Source organism: Mytilus californianus, unplaced genomic scaffold (assembly GCF_021869535.1).
Source record: "Mytilus californianus isolate M0D057914Y unplaced genomic scaffold, xbMytCali1.0.p SCAF_1, whole genome shotgun sequence".
In the NCBI taxonomy this organism is placed as follows: domain Eukaryota; kingdom Metazoa; phylum Mollusca; class Bivalvia; order Mytilida; family Mytilidae; genus Mytilus; species Mytilus californianus.
This window is the reverse complement of record NW_026262581.1, coordinates 83,314,400-83,330,549: the sequence shown is the minus strand read 5'-3', so window position 1 is coordinate 83,330,549 and position 16,150 is coordinate 83,314,400. Positions and strand designations below refer to the sequence as shown.

The 16,150-nt window shown below is 32.5% G+C and overlaps 1 protein-coding gene across 7 annotated transcripts in view; it reads left to right on the top strand.

Moving 5' to 3' along the window:
- LOC127724962 (multiple epidermal growth factor-like domains protein 10) overlaps nucleotides 1-16,150 on the top strand; it is a 178,358-nt gene that overhangs the window by 136,520 nt on the left and 25,688 nt on the right. For 5 of the 7 annotated variants that reach the window (XM_052231972.1, XM_052231971.1, XM_052231966.1 and 2 more), the window contains 6 exons: nucleotides 5,338-5,538; nucleotides 7,090-7,260; nucleotides 8,430-8,627; nucleotides 11,740-11,874; nucleotides 15,188-15,325; nucleotides 15,731-15,874. In XM_052231972.1, coding sequence (XP_052087932.1) covers nucleotides 5,338-5,538; nucleotides 7,090-7,260; nucleotides 8,430-8,627; nucleotides 11,740-11,874; nucleotides 15,188-15,325; nucleotides 15,731-15,874 — 987 coding nt within the window. The remainder of the gene's footprint in view (nucleotides 1-5,337; nucleotides 5,539-7,089; nucleotides 7,261-8,429; nucleotides 8,628-11,739; nucleotides 11,875-15,187; nucleotides 15,326-15,730; nucleotides 15,875-16,150) is intronic. The other 2 variants (XM_052231974.1, XM_052231975.1) reach the window with 2 other exon arrangements.

The window sequence follows — 16,150 nt, the reverse complement described above, 5'->3', positions numbered from 1 at the left end:
AGTCGAAATAGGATGAACGGATCATATAAACCCGAAAGAAAATATAATACAAGCCCAAACGAAAAAATATATAAAAGTCTAAATTGAAAACAACGTTCAAACCTATGATTGCGTTGGATAAAAACCGCAATTTTTATACGTGTGCATGTAAAACAAATATCTTGGTAGAGGGGTCTAAATACAGCACAAACAACAATTTCCAAAAGACCAAAAAAAGTGAAAAAGTATATTTTAACAAAACGCATTTGACTAACAGGTCGAACAACCGATGTTCTTAAACCCTGCTGACTGCCATTGGCGATTGCCAAATAAATTGATCACCAGATCTAACAAAATGGATCTTAATATTAATTAAATACCAAACAGAAAACAATAAACTTTTGGAAAAGATGGTATACCACAAACATGAGGTGCAAAAATTTGTACACCATATCCGGATTTCGACAATTTATGTCTCTTCAGTGATGTTAGGGATCGAAATGGTATTTGGAAGGCCATATAATTTACCTCAATTTAGGAAAGACTCTTGAATTTTAAAGCGTCGAAATAGGATGAACGGATCATATAAACCCGAAGGAAAATATAATACAAGCCCAAACGAAAAAATATATAAAAGTCTAAATTGAAAACAACGTTCAAACCTATGATTGCGTTGGATAAAAACCGCAATTTTTATACGTGTGCATGTAAAACAAATTTCTTGGTAGAGGGGTCTAAATACAGCACAAACAACAATTTCCAAAAGACCATATATATATATATATATATAACTTTATTCTAAAATATCACACATACACATTATTTAAATGTTGTCTTATGGCTACTAAAATGTAATTTTTATTTTTCTCTTTTACTCTCCTATTGAATTCTTTAATAAAAATTGAAAACACACTATTATTTATTGTCTTTTGTCAGAAATATAATACGCTCTGTAAATCCAAAAATTTACAATCGTTACAAAATAATTAAAATCAAAATAGTATTCATCAGAAATCTAATCGCAGAAAACTAAATGGTTTAATGTTATCTTAAAAGCTATCTTATCTCGCCTTAAAACTTCATATATTCTATTATGAACACAATATAAAAAGTGATCGTTATCTTCTTGTGTAAAAAAGTTACTAGAAATGTTTCTAACAATTTTCCAACTAAATTAAGTTTCTTTGTAGGTAGAATATGTTGTTACAATTTCCATCTAAACATTTTGAGTTCATCATCATTCAAATATTTGAACAAAAATGTATATGCATTGACTTGAGATTACATTTCTCCTATTTCAAGAACACACAGCCGTTTACTAGGCTCAATAGGTGGTTCACAATTTTGACTTACAAGAGATTTATACAAAAATGTGTTTGATAGTGTTTCTAATTCATTTGGAAAATCTTCCCATGTAAATTAGTTTCTTTTAATATTGACTGTGCTGTTTATAGAGTTTTCAGACTTTAAGATAGTGTACAACTCATTTGGTATTGATTTCTTTACCAAATTTATTGCAGCTATCTAGTTCGATTTGTTTTCAATTTATATAAAATTACATTTTGATAAACACAGTCTTTATCATTTAGAATATAATTCACATAAACTAGATTGTTTTTAATCCAATTTTTCAAAATTATAGTTTCAAATTGAAACATTTCCTTATTCCTTAATATTTGTCTTCATATCTCTGTAAATATTTTTTGGCTTTTTTGCTAGACCCCCACCGATTAAGCTCTAACATTTAAAGGTATCTTTATAAAAATCTATGATATTTTTAAGATTTTCATCAGTATTAATATCGCCACTGTTTGTTTAAAACACTACGGGTTTAGACCAAACTACTGAAATATTTAAGAGGTATGAACTTCCAATTTCCAACAAGAGCACTAGCTAGCTCCATGTATAGTCTTTTTACCCACAATGCTTTAAAAACTATAACGTAGCTTCTTATATCAATCATTTAAACCCCCCCAATGTTGAATGGACCAATGATAGAATTTCGTATTACTTTGTTTGGTTTATTATCCCAAATTAATTTTATACAACAGTTTTCGATATCGTTCAATTATTTTCCAGGAACTATTTAAGCACTTCCTATAAACATGAAAATAGGAATTATCAATGTTTTAATTATTTAAATATTTCCAAAAATAGTCAAATTTCTTTTCTGCCAAGAATAAAATAAGTTATTCATCTTTTCTATTCTATTACCCCAGTTTTATCCTCTCACATTCCTCACTACAGTGCCCAAAATATATACCAAGGGTTTTAACTTGTCATTCGCTTCAGTTGATTCCCTCTATTTAGTCTCTAGGACCGTTTTAATGACTGCCGAAAAAGTTAACTTTAGACAGGTCCTCTACTTAATTGAACTTTGAAACCAGTCCTGCACAAAGTTAACTTCGACAACTCCAATTACATCAGACCGGCTATAAAGTTAAGTTTTCACTGGTCTGCTCCACACTTAGTTAATTTGTGACCATGTCCACCTTACATCGATTGATATAATATTCTATAATGTCATTGTTTCTCGATATAAAGAATACAGTTTAAAAATAGCTAACGTGCATTAAAAATTTTAATAAAATATCAACTTCTTTGAGTCATCTATATTTAAAAGATTCAGTTCTGATCCGTTTTAAACTGTGGCAGTTACGATGTATATTTGTAAGCTTAGTACATTTACTTGGTTATCAGATAGCATCGATTAACAATTTCAACAAGTGTACTTTAAATTGGCATACTTATATATTGATGGATTGAAATATATAAATGACAGCAATATTGATACACAATGTCTACACAATTTTGTCACCTTTAAGTAAGAGTGTAAACATTTCCTTTTTTATTCAAAATACTGAACCGTCACTTAAATCAGTGGTGTTGGTATCTCAGGTTGTATATAAAGCTAAAATATTTCCCCGCATCAACCTACACTGACCATATTTGAACTTAATAATACAAATGATATTCTTGTATCATAAATCAGTAAGTTATTTAGTGCAGGATAAATTTTATAATACAAATGATAGCAATACTGGAACAGAAAGCCTACAAAATCTTGTCTGCATCAATTGAGAGTGCCAGCATTTTCTCTTTTTATTCAAAAACTAAAACGTCGCCAAAAATCAGTAGTTTTTTATATCTCAGGATGGTTTGTTTAGCAAGCATATTTTCCCGGCATCATTCAACACTAACCATTTTTGGACTTAACAATAACAATAACATGAATAATATGCAAGTATCATAAATTAGTAACTTTTGTAACTCATGATGAATTGTATAATATAAGGGACAGCAATATAAGTATAAAACGACTAAACAATTATGTCTCCTTAGATTTTTAGTGTATTCATTTCCTTCTTTTTTTCAAAATATTGAACCGTCACTAAAAATCAGTAGTTTTGATATCTCATGATGGTTTGTATAGCAAAATATTTGGCTGCATCAATTAAAACTGACCATATTTGAACTAAATAATAAAATATAATATGCCGGTATCATAAACCAGTAAATTTTGTAGCTCAGAATGAATTGCATAATATAATCAGCAATATTGGTATACAATGAATACACAATTCTGTCCACATCAATTAAGATTGCCAACAGTTCCTCTTTTTTCAACATACTGAACCGTTACTAAAAATCAGTTGTTGTGATATCTTTGGATGGTTTATATTGCAAATTTATTTGCATCAATCAGTTAACACTGACTATATTTGAACTTTATAATACAAATAATATGCCAGTATCATAAATTAGTAGCTTTTGTAACTCATGAAAAACTTTTAAATGGTTTTTAAAACAAATATAATTGCCCACATCAATTAAGACTGACCATATTTGAACTTTGTTACAACAAAAAAAGCCGGTACAATAAATCAGCAAATTTTGTAAATCAGGATAAATTGTATCATATAATGGATATCAATATTAGTACACAATGACCAAACAATTGTTTGCTTTTATATTAGAGTGCCAACATTTCCTTTTCATTCAAAATACTTACAACCGTCACTAAATACTAGTAGTTTTCATATTTCAGAATGGTTTGTAAAGCCAAATTATTTGCCCGCATCAATTAACACTGACTATATTTAAACTTTATTATAAAGATAGTATGCCGCTAGCATTAAGCAGTATTATTTTGTAAATCAGGATGAATTGTGTTATATAGAGGACAGCAATATTGATACACAATAACTACAACATTTTGTTATTAAGTTTATAGAGTGCCAACATTTCTTCTTTTTATTCAAAATATTGAACCGTCACTAAAAATCAGCAGTTTTGGTATTTCAGAATGATCTGTATAACAAAAACATTTGCCCGCATCAAGCAGAACTGACAATATTTGTACTTTATAACGCAAATAATATTCTCATATCATTCATTAGTAAATTTGTAAATCAGGATGGATTATATTATATAAAGGACAACAATATTGCTATATACGAATGCAAAATGTTGTTACTATCCCATCATATTAATTTATTTTTCCAATGCATTGGACAGCCTTTTTATCCATACTCCAAATTAAAAACAATCCTTTCTTTTGATTCCTGCATGTTTATAAATGTCAAACAACAATTATTATATATTTATTCAAGAATAAATATAAAAAAGAAATGTTAATGTGTAGAGTTTTGCTGTACTGGAAATAAGAAGTAAACGATTATCGTTAATATAATAAATGGTCAGGTCTAATATAAAAAGTAAACCTCTCCTTATGTCTGGTAGGGAGCTGACCTGTTTTCAGAATCGGTCAAAAGCAGACCTGTCCACAGGTCTGGTCTAGTATGATGCAGACCTGTTTCAAGAACTGATTTGGATCAGAATTGTCAATAGGTCTGTAGCTGTCATAAAAAAGCATACATAGATCTGGTCTAACAGCGATACATTTAAATTGCGTGTCTGCTTAAGACTTCTTAAGTTAACCTTAAAAGCAGTCAACAAGTCTGCTCTTAGTTAACTTTTGTACAGGTTAGGAACCCATTCTTAAGTATGTTCACAGATTATGATTAACACCTTTTCGGCTTTACTACATTATGTACATTTTAAGCATTTTTTTCATCGTGTGGAAATATGTCGAAATTTGTTGATAACCAAGGGGAAAGACAGCTACAAGAAAAAAAACATGAATTGGGTGTATCATTCTATTTTAGTTCAACCTTGCAAATCATCCAAGTTTAAATAACACTCTTAATACAAATGACCTGAAAATGTTTAAAAAGAATATGTTATGAATGATGCCTATATATTTCTACTTAAAAACATTGTGTTATTTTATAAATAATTTTAAGTGTATTGTTTTTGATTAAGTGTATTAGTCGTTTAAAATATTATTCATTACAGGATGTCAAAAGAGTTTTTGGGGAAGTAATTGTGAGGTATCATGTGCCGTAAATTGCATCAATGGTAATTGCTTCCCTGGAAATGGTTCTTGTATTTGGGGATGTAACCCTGTTGACTGCTTAAATGATTTTTGCAATAAAGATACTGCAGTATGCACAGACGGTTGTAAGGAAAGAAAGACCGGAAACCATTGTAACAAGTGTAAGTCATTGTGTAACATTAGTATGTATAGCATTCTTAGATAGTACTTCTACTTCTACCTCTAAGTGACCACCGTCATTAGGTTGACTATCCTGTCACTGTTTGGTGTGCGCTTGCATACTTAACAAGTCCCAAAAAATAACTTAACAGAAATGAAAAAAATGTGCTGTACATAACATTTATACATTGTGCAAATAAAAACATGGGACTTGAGATCTTATGTGCATGCAGTAGTCTCTTGAACGAGTCAGGACTTTATGCAGCGGTCACCAAGGCAGGTAAGGTGTTCCAATCTCTTATCGTTCGTGGAAAGAAGGACTCTTTCCTGATGCTGGTCTTGCATGATGGTGTTTGGAAAGAGTGAACGTTAGTATGTCTTGATAGTCTGTCTGGTGGTATCAATTTGTCGCCAGCATCAATCTTTACTTCCTCATTTGAAATTTTGTATAAAAGGGTTAGTCTAGCGTTCTTTCTTCTCTCCTCTAGTGTTGGCCATTGTAGTTTTTGTAGCATTTATTAAACTGATGATGTGTTGTGGTACCTGTTTGTAACATACCTTGCTGATCTTCTTTGTATCATATCTAGTTTATGCTTGTCTTTTTGTAGGTGAGGATCCCATACTGAACTTGCATATTCAATTGTCGGTCTTACTTAAGCTGTATATGCCTTTTCCTTGATCATACAGTTTGCTATATTTAAGTTTCGCCTAAGGAATCCTATTGTCCGATTTTCTTTCTGACAGATGTTGTTTAAATGAGCACCCCACTTTAGATCAGATGTTTTGGTGACTCCCAGATATTTGGCTGATGATACATGTTTTAAGTTGTGGCAATGGAGGATATAGTTATTGTGTAGTGGTTCCTTCTTTTTGGTGATTGGCAGAACTACACATTTATCGGGATGGAACTGCATCATCCATTTTTCTTCCCACGTGGCTAGCTTGTTGAGGTCTTCTTGTATGTAACAAAATAACGTTAAGTTTTTTTCTGTCATAATCGTATACAAAGAACAACGTGAATTAAAAGTAACAGCTAAATTGTATAAGCCTCCTTCGCACAATAGTGTATCCAAGTGCCCAGTCCTTAAAATTGAAATGCTTAAAATGATACAATGTTGCGCTTCATGGCTATGTTAGGACTTTATGAGTAATGTAGTATACTGAATCAACAGTTGAAAGTCCTTCAGATAAAGTTCATCTTAGATGGTTTTGACTATGTTGTATTTTTCCATTTTGATTTTTATGCTAACAAACTATTAATTTATTTATAGCACTGGAACCTAGCATTAACATATAGTACCGTCATGTAATGTTTGGTCTTAACTTCAGGTTAGCTGGTTACCAAAAGTTTATATTTGGCAATTTTGATCATGCTTTCCCAAACTTTTGTTTGCTAGCGTTCTTGAAGTTATACAAGAAAGGCATGCTAGTACATGTACTACCATACATTATTTCAAAAACTTTTGTCTGCACTGAAATCTGTATTTAACCAGACCTAATGTTAAGATTACTTAAAAAATGAACCTTACCACATACTTTTTTGTTTATCTCAGATAACTTGGCATCAGACAGTTTGGTCACACAGAATCCAAGTGGTACTGCAGTAGCTAGCATAGCTGACGGAAATAAAACTTCATGTTCTAGAACACTTGGAAAAAATGTAACATTTCTGGTTGATCTGAAGAAAGCAAGCATTGTAACAGGAATATTAATTACATTTGGTGGTAGGTTAGTTATTAGAAAAAAATAATATAATGAATACTGTGGATATCAACTCAAAGAAACACTTAATTAATCTAATGTCGTTTTTAATCCAAGTATTGTGTCAACGTCATTTATCGTTAAAATATTTTTTAGATCTTTGTATAGAATACATCTGTACAAGGGTATATAAATTAAGTAAGAACTTATGTAAGAATATATTAATATATTTAGATGCATTGTCCTTTTATTAACAAATCCATTCATTTGTATCCATATGCTAGTGCCAATTAATTAGTCCACCGCAAAAATTGTCCAAGTCTTAGCATTGTTCCAAATTTCGATATATATTTGGGAAAATTTGGAGCTCGTTATTTGACGGGTGATACTTACTTGCCGAAACATATACAAATTAAGACCGTTGGATTGTTTTTTTAAATGTTTAATACTTAATATAGTTTACTCGTTTTCTTGGATTGTGGATGTAATGCTATACCATGTACCCCTTTTTATGTCCTTCAGTTCATTACGGTAGACTTAAATGTTTTGACGCATATTTAAAAAAATACTGTCATAACATATTAAAAACTAAACGGCAGCTGTGCTAAATAGTAGATTACATTAAGCAAAGCATACTCAGTGCAATAATATAATGTTTAGTCATCTGTTTTGTGCCAAGTTATTCCCTGACATTTTCTGACTTAATTTGTTCAGGTTTTTTATCTTATTTATTATTATTAGACTTATTCAAACCTACCACTTACTTGACAGCGGAGGACTCAAACTAATAAATTTCAATACTCAATACTCTGCATATCATACTAAAATAAAGTAATATGGCTTCAAAGGCTTGTGGATGGGATTAAACATGGTCAAACGATTTTGAAAAGGATCCTTATGAGTGAAATACATTTATAATTTTAGATTTGATCTGTACTTTTTGAAGCCATTGAAAAACAAGGCATCTAAAAAATAACTAAAGGAAAATAGTTTTTTTACGATTCAATGAACATTTGAAATCCTTTAACAGATTTTAAGGATTTCAAATACTCTTTAACCAAAACCTAGTATGATCTTTTATTTTCTTGAGAATTCCTTCTATGAAGTCTCCATTGTGGCCATAACAATTAAGCAGTAATTAGTTTATGTTTAGTTCCATTCGATAGTAAGACTGTTAATTTTCTAACTGTAGAACATACTATAACAGAGGGTAATCATTCCGTGTACGCTTCGAACACAAGCTCTGGCTGGAAAAATGGAACTGTTTTATATGATGGAAAATCTTTCCCTACTGAAATCGGGTTCTTTGCTGTTTTCAGATACTTAACTTTTGTATCACGAGTTCAACATCCATATGCTATGCTTGAATTATGTGAAATTGGGGTTGTTGGTGAGTGATTTTATTAAAATAAAACATTAAGATTTCAATATGTTTATATGTTGCAAGTGCATATTCGATGAGGAAGTTCTTATTTATATCAAGACACGTCCTTGTATTTGAATGCCCAAAAAGAATTCAAATCGCAACAATATCCACGTTTACAGTATATTGAAGATGCTTTCTACATGTGGTGTTCAGTTAATATATCCAAATAATATATATATAAAAATGTATTGTTATCAACTGTTTAGCGAAAATGTTGTCATAAACAATGCGTATTACCTTTGCATTTTGAAAATTCTCTCTTTCAACGTACTTTGGGAATTACGAGGTAATAACAACGTCGACAAGACTCCAACTTGGGCTGTTGTTTATAGTTAACTCTTTTACAATTTGCAAGCACTGTCAGTAAAGTAATGTGATGATTCAGCTATGGATTTAAATATTCGTTTTTTTTTTAATTTATTAGGAACGCGTGGAGCAGCTGTCCAGTAATTAGTTTTAATCATGTTGCTTTTGAACACATGCAGAAAATATAAATTAGTATGTCGGCTTAAATTAAAATATTGTTTGTTTGCAGTTTACCGACCGACCTTCGAAAATCCGCCCGACTGTGAACATTTTATTGCTTTTAATTTGAAGAAATTATTTTTAATACTTCTTTTGACTCGATCCGGAATTTCGGGTCGTTTCCGGAATTGATTTCAGGTCTAGGCCAATTACATGTTTGAAGTTCGGTTTTTCTTTCCTTCCTATCAAGCGTTCATCGGACACTTTAATGGTAAAGCACATGGAGATTGTTTACAGGTATCCACGAAGTCATGGAGCAGTACTTTATTCTGTCGTCTTCTGTCAATTTTAAGACAAATAATACACAGAAAAGTTTCATAGTAAACTGTTTATACTGATTTAGGCAGAATTGCACACGGAATGATTTTTTCGATGATACCATTGAAGATGATGCAGCGGATATTCATAAAACCGACAGGATAACCCTTTCTGTCTCAAACAAATCGGATACAGAATCTTTTGAGACTGACTTTATGGAACCAATATCAGTGGTTCAACAATTTGACAGCAGCCTAAAGTATGCCATATTTTCTTTAAATCGTCATGAAGACGACAAAGATGGAACCACTCCTCCATGACTTCATGGATACCTGTAAACACGCCTGTACTGTGGAAGGACGCATTTGAAATGTTAAATCAATAAGAAGCCCCAGAAACTACACAAAGATGTAGAGAAAATGAATCGTTGGCTTGAGAAATAAATGTATTCTCTCTGTATCAATATATCTTCGATTGCAATGAGCATGCTCCTTTAGGATAAGGGGGGCTGTCCCACTCATTGCAATTATTCTCTCTCTTACAATATTAAATATACCCAAACTGTGTGGCCTGTGTGAATTGAATTGAAATATGTCCTTAGCTAGGAGCTATGCTGTCAATTTTTTTATGCAGTCAAAACATTTCAGTACAGACCATTTACTTTTAATGGGGTGTTATGGATTTCACCCCAAAGCTAGTCTTAAGATTTTTGTTTGTTTTAATTAAAGCCTGGCATCAACATATCTTTCCAAATATAACCTTTATAACAGTCAGATGTTTAATATATTTTTTTTTAAGTTGTCTTTTTTTCAATTGAGGAAGATTCAATGGTTGATTTTTTTTTTAACACACTCCTAAATTGTCTTTTGAATCTTTAATATCTACATATTTCTGATGCAAATACTCTTCTCATGAAAACATTCTAGTAAAGATGCATATATGTCAGTGAATATGTTTCTTTACAACAATTCTAGTCATTCCTTGTTTATAAGTGTTCCAGTATCTCATAATACCATAAATTTATGTCATGAATTGTATAATGACACTATGTTAAGTTTCAGTTTTGGTTAAAAAGTTGTTTACCTGAAAATGCCTGTTCATTTCATGTTGGTTTTCAGTGTTTGATGTTTCAAAATGTTTTTTCTTCACAAGAATCTTGGTTTGTGTTAAACTGCTTGTTTAAACTTTATTCTGGCTGATAAAATAAAATATTTTTCCTACCTACCGACCCTGCAGTCTGAAGGTACAGTCGGAAAACTGCAAACAAACATATTTTTAAGGTTGGCCTGACGTTAAAATCAGTAGAACACATAGATAAAATTGATGTGTACAGTATCAGAATTAAAGTTTCATACTTCTAGCACGATATCCTTAAAACAACTTATCCGAGATACCAGGCTTATAATTTTGTTCGTCAAACGCGCGTTTCTGCTACAAAATGATTCATCAGTGACGTTAGAGTCAAAGATGTTAAAACCATTTAAAGTACGAAGTTGGAGAGAATTGAGGACCCAACATTTCATATAATTATGTAGTTATCATACACGTGTTTTGTTTGATCTGCCACAAACTAGAAACTACAACTCTGTCTAATTCGAAAAAAATGAAGTAGCAACTTACTTAAACAACAATTGAATGGATAACCACTGCTGAGTTTTGTTTGCTAGTGAGAAACAGCATTGCATACGTATTACAAGAAAGAGGTGTTGTATATACTATATTCTCTAATTCTTCGTCAATTTATCCCTTTCTGCACCCATTGTATAAAAAAAATTTAATCAACGTGTGGTTCGTTTGATCTCAGTTCTTCATTGATTAAAATCCGATTATGACGTCGAATGTTCTTGCTTTCCTCTGAATTTCCTATTGTGACGGCATGAAAAAAGGCGACCATGCCTGATGACGTCACATAGAAAGAACACATCTTTTTGCAGATCATTCGAAAAGAAGGAATAAATTTACCTGCGTATTGTTTGAAAATCATTAGAGAAACAGATTCCACCACCAAATCTCGTGTAATACGATATTTATCCACTCTCGACAGTTAAATTTTAAATATTTAAAACGCTCGGCGAGTCTCGCGTTTTAAATTTGAAAATTTAACTGTCTCGAGTGGATAAATATCGTATCACACTCGACGCAATGGTAGAATCTATATTTAAGACATCAACCCTAACATGCACCTGAAATTAAATAGTCATTCATTTCAATTCTTATTATGAAGAGCTACTATGTAGTCAGAATATATGTTATCCAACTTAGTGACATGGGCTATTTCGATTACCTTTTTTAGGTTGTCCGCCTACACACTATGGTCCTGTTTGTACTTACTCTTGCCCACAAAACTGTCAAGGACCATGTGACCTTGAATCCGGGAATTGTATTTTTGGATGTTTTAACGGCTGGACTGGTTATACATGTGAACAAGGTATAAAACATATTTTTGACGAATTTATAATATTGCATTGCAGTTTGGCCACAATAATTTGGATCTATTCCGTCATTTTTGAATTTTGAAAAACAACTCCAATAAATTTTGAATTCATTTATGCCAATACGGTATTCTAGCAGCCTCGACAATGAGAGAGTTTATCTGATTATTTTCAGTACGAAACTCCAAAAAGTGGCAGAAAGCACTAAAAAGGACTATCAAACATTGTAAATCAAGGGGAAGGCGAAATTTCATTGCAACAAAAATAACGACGATAAAAGAGTCTGAAAAACATGAACTCGAAATATAAAGACTGGACTGAGAAGAACGAATCCCACCATAAGCGGCGTGTTCTCGCTAAACTAAAGGCTGACACAAGACTACATATCCAACATTCGACCATTCATGCTTAATTTGTCTAATTAATAGTGCAGAAATACTCCTACATAACACATATCGTCAACGGGTTTTTAAAATTTTGATCACTTGTAAACTCTGACCTCCAAACCAAATATGAATATTACCGACAACAAACTCATACTTATAGAAGGTATTTTTTGTAAGTTTCGAAGCTGAAAAAATTGAAACGACAACAACCAATAGTTTTGCACCCACATTTGCCGGATAACCATTTTTTTATATAGAAAACAATATCTGTCAGAAACATTATTAAGTCTGCCTCATATCTTGACTAACATCTAGAAATTGACAGTGAGGGTCGTTTGAGAAGAAAACTTTACAAACAAAAAGATATGAGTTAAACTTTCCAATTGTGAATTTTCATCTCTATGTAGCAATATTTCAGCAGCGCCTGCATATGGAGTATATATCTCCAAGATGATACGATATTCCAGGGATTGCATCTCATCTCATGATTTCCTTCATAGAGGGTTGCTGCTTACAAGAAAGCTATTAAACCAAGAGTTCTAAGTGGTGAAATTAAAACCTTCCTTTCGAAAAATTTACGGACGCCATCACGAGTTGGTTAATCGTTATGGAATATCCGTTTCACTGATGATGACGGATATGTTCCAATTGTCGTACATGTAGCCACATTCTCATCCTCTTTTCACCGAATTAGACTTATTACCGGATTTGTTCTAACATCAGCAACACGGGTGCTACTTGTGGAGCAGGATCTGCTTATCCTTCTGGAGCAACTGAGATCACCTCCGTGTTTTTTTTTTTTTTTTTTTTTTTTTTTTTTTGTGGATTTCGTGTTGCTCAGTCTTTAGATTTTAATGTTTTGTATGCTTTTGTTTGTCGAGACACATTTTATTTTTACAGTTAATTTTCATTATTTTGGTTTAAAATGTGCATGTTAGCTGTGACGTAACATTATCAATGTGTTGTTACAATTAGGAATATAGCTTTCATAAATGTGTCCAAGTTTTTGCTTAATTTGCGTATTTTTTTTACAGACAACCATGATTATCTCGCAAATATGAAACCGGTAGGAGAAACATTGTGAACATGACTTTTTGTGTTAATTTGACTTATAAGAATACAGTTTTAGTGCATTTATATCTTAAAAGTAAAATAACAAAAATACCGAACTACAAGGAAAGTTCAAAACGAAAATTCCCTATCAAAAAGCTTAAACACATCAAACTAATGGAAAAAACAACCGTCATATTCCTTACTTGGAAGAGTTAAGTTATGCTCGTATATATATGTAGGTCTCGGAGGTGCGATGGGGACACTGAAGTGCGATAATCATGCTGAAGTGCGATGGTCTACGCTGAAGTGCGATGGTCCTTTCGCTGAAGTGCGATGGTTTTGCATGACGTTTGGATATTGTGACGTTTTTAAATACAACGTTATTAAACTAAATGGATTCACAGACAGGAGAATAAGATTTGTAGATGAAGGTTTCATGCGTACAAAGGAAGGTTACAAACATATGTAAAACTAAGTCAGACAGCAAACGGCGGCTAAAAGATGATCTTGGTCGGCAGATAGGCTAACCAGTGTTCTAAAGCATGTCTAATGTATGTCAGTGGCGGATCCAGAAATTGCATAAAGAGGGGGTTGGGCTGTCTGCCTAAAAGGGGGCCCGCTCCAGTCATGCTTCAGTAGTTCCCTATATAATCAACCAATTTGTTCCCACAAAAGGAGAGGGGCCGGGCCCTGTTGGCACTCCTCAAAATCCGCCTCTGTATGCCGAAACGTTTTGTTAGACAAATAAAATGTCTTGATTTAAATATTAATTTAACTTCTCTTTAAGCTAGGACTAGTATACTAACATAGTTTAATAGTCCAAGCTTTAAGTATACATCACATGATTTTGTGTGGACAACTAAATGATAAAATAAAATAAATTATTAACAATGTTTTCGTTATATCAAGTAGCGATAACTTTTTTTAATTTTTGAGATGAATCCTGCTTTGTAAGAAAACCCGCAATCTTAGTAATTTTATTGTGATTACAGTATTAATTTTCTGCAGTTGGTTAGACCAAAATAAACCCTAATGGTCCCAACTTGGTGTACTTCTCAATTTCTGCTGCTCAGCGGAGAAGCAGCTAATTCTCAAGTTTTGACAGAACAAGCGTCACGTCTCACTATGAGTCAGCCATAAATGTACTTGGCGGTTTTTATTTCTTAAAAACTGTTATGATATCAGATAAATAGATGAATGAGTGATGTTAGCAATTTCTTACCTATGACATGACCAGAACAAGTTACTAGTATATTTGATAAAATCAAACATATCCTGCTAAGTTAGTACTATAGACCGCTGCGCTGAATCCGCTTTTTTTTAATTTTGTATAGCACTTGAACACTCAATCAATATAAAGACATGTCTTCCAACTCGAATCCATTATACTTAATCTGAGCCATCCAGTCTATTTTATGACTCCATACTGGTGTGTGCTTAGCGAATAAATAGCAAATCAAAAACTAAAGTCTTTGGTTTTACCTGACCAGAAATAAAACTTGATCTTCCAAATGCAAGTCTAGCACGCTTACCACTACACCGCCACATTACATGGGGTTTTAACTTCAGACCATCGCATTTAGCTAGTATACACAACGTCACAGATAGACCATCGTGAATCAGAGTAGCGATCAACGCACTTCAGCGTATTTAATAACAAGTTAGCGTCACAATATCACCTTCGCACTTCAGTGTGTTGATCAACGCACTTAAGCGTGGACCATCGCACTTCAACGTGACCATCGCGGTTCGAAGTACCATCGCGGTTCAGAGTCCTACATGTATATTAAAAGGGAGAACGTTGTTTCTTAAAGTATATCATGTAAATGTCTATGCAATCAGTTGTAAAACAAATAACTGTATTTTACAGCATGTAATGGTGGTAGATACGGACAAGACTGTCTTGAGGAATGTTCAGCAAATTGTTTAAATCCACAATGTAATCACGTGACTGGAGAATGCATCGATGGATGTAAAGACGGATGGCAGGGGTTTAATTGTACCCAAAGTTTGTTTCTGATTTTCAAAGAACAATTTTTATCAATCGAATTTCTTTTTATTACTTAAAAGGAAAATGTATGATAATGAGATCACTGAATTACATAACATTAACTTTTAAAAATAAATGGAAATATGTCGTGCTCAATTTCATTTATTATTCTGAGGGTTATTTGATTGAAATGTATTTAATAATCGTTCGCATCCGATAAGCAATCCAACTTATCAATTTCAATTAATGAATGTAATTTGAGAATTTCTTCCAACTTCCAAAATAAGAAAACAAATATGAAATGCAAAAACTTGCATATTGTAAAATTGATATATCTAAAAATGCAGTGTTCGTTGACTAGAACGAATGATGTTCTTTGTAATTCTATGCGTACTGATTTTACATTTTACACATTTTTTTCAGAATGTCCTAATGGTCAATTTGGGACCAAATGTTTGGAATTATGTGAGGGGTGTTTATCTTATATGTGTGATCATGTTGATGGTTTATGTGATAACACAACGGTCTGTAAGCCTGGTTATGTATACGGGAAGTATTGCAACAAAGGTATGTAAAGTGCGGCATTAAAATTGTTCATAGACTTGAACATGTTGAACAGTTTACGTCAACAAAATAGTGACACTAATTTCGAAGAAGATACCGCTAGTGTATGTACGCGTAAAAAGACTGGCAGATGCTAAATCGTTAAATATAAATTGAAGTCGTTATAAGTCTTGATGGTTAGTTTATGTATTTCTCAACCGAAACAGCTTGAGCTGGACATAAATGCATTTGGCTTTTGAATAGCATAAACGTTTCCAATTTAACTGCACAAGATTCATA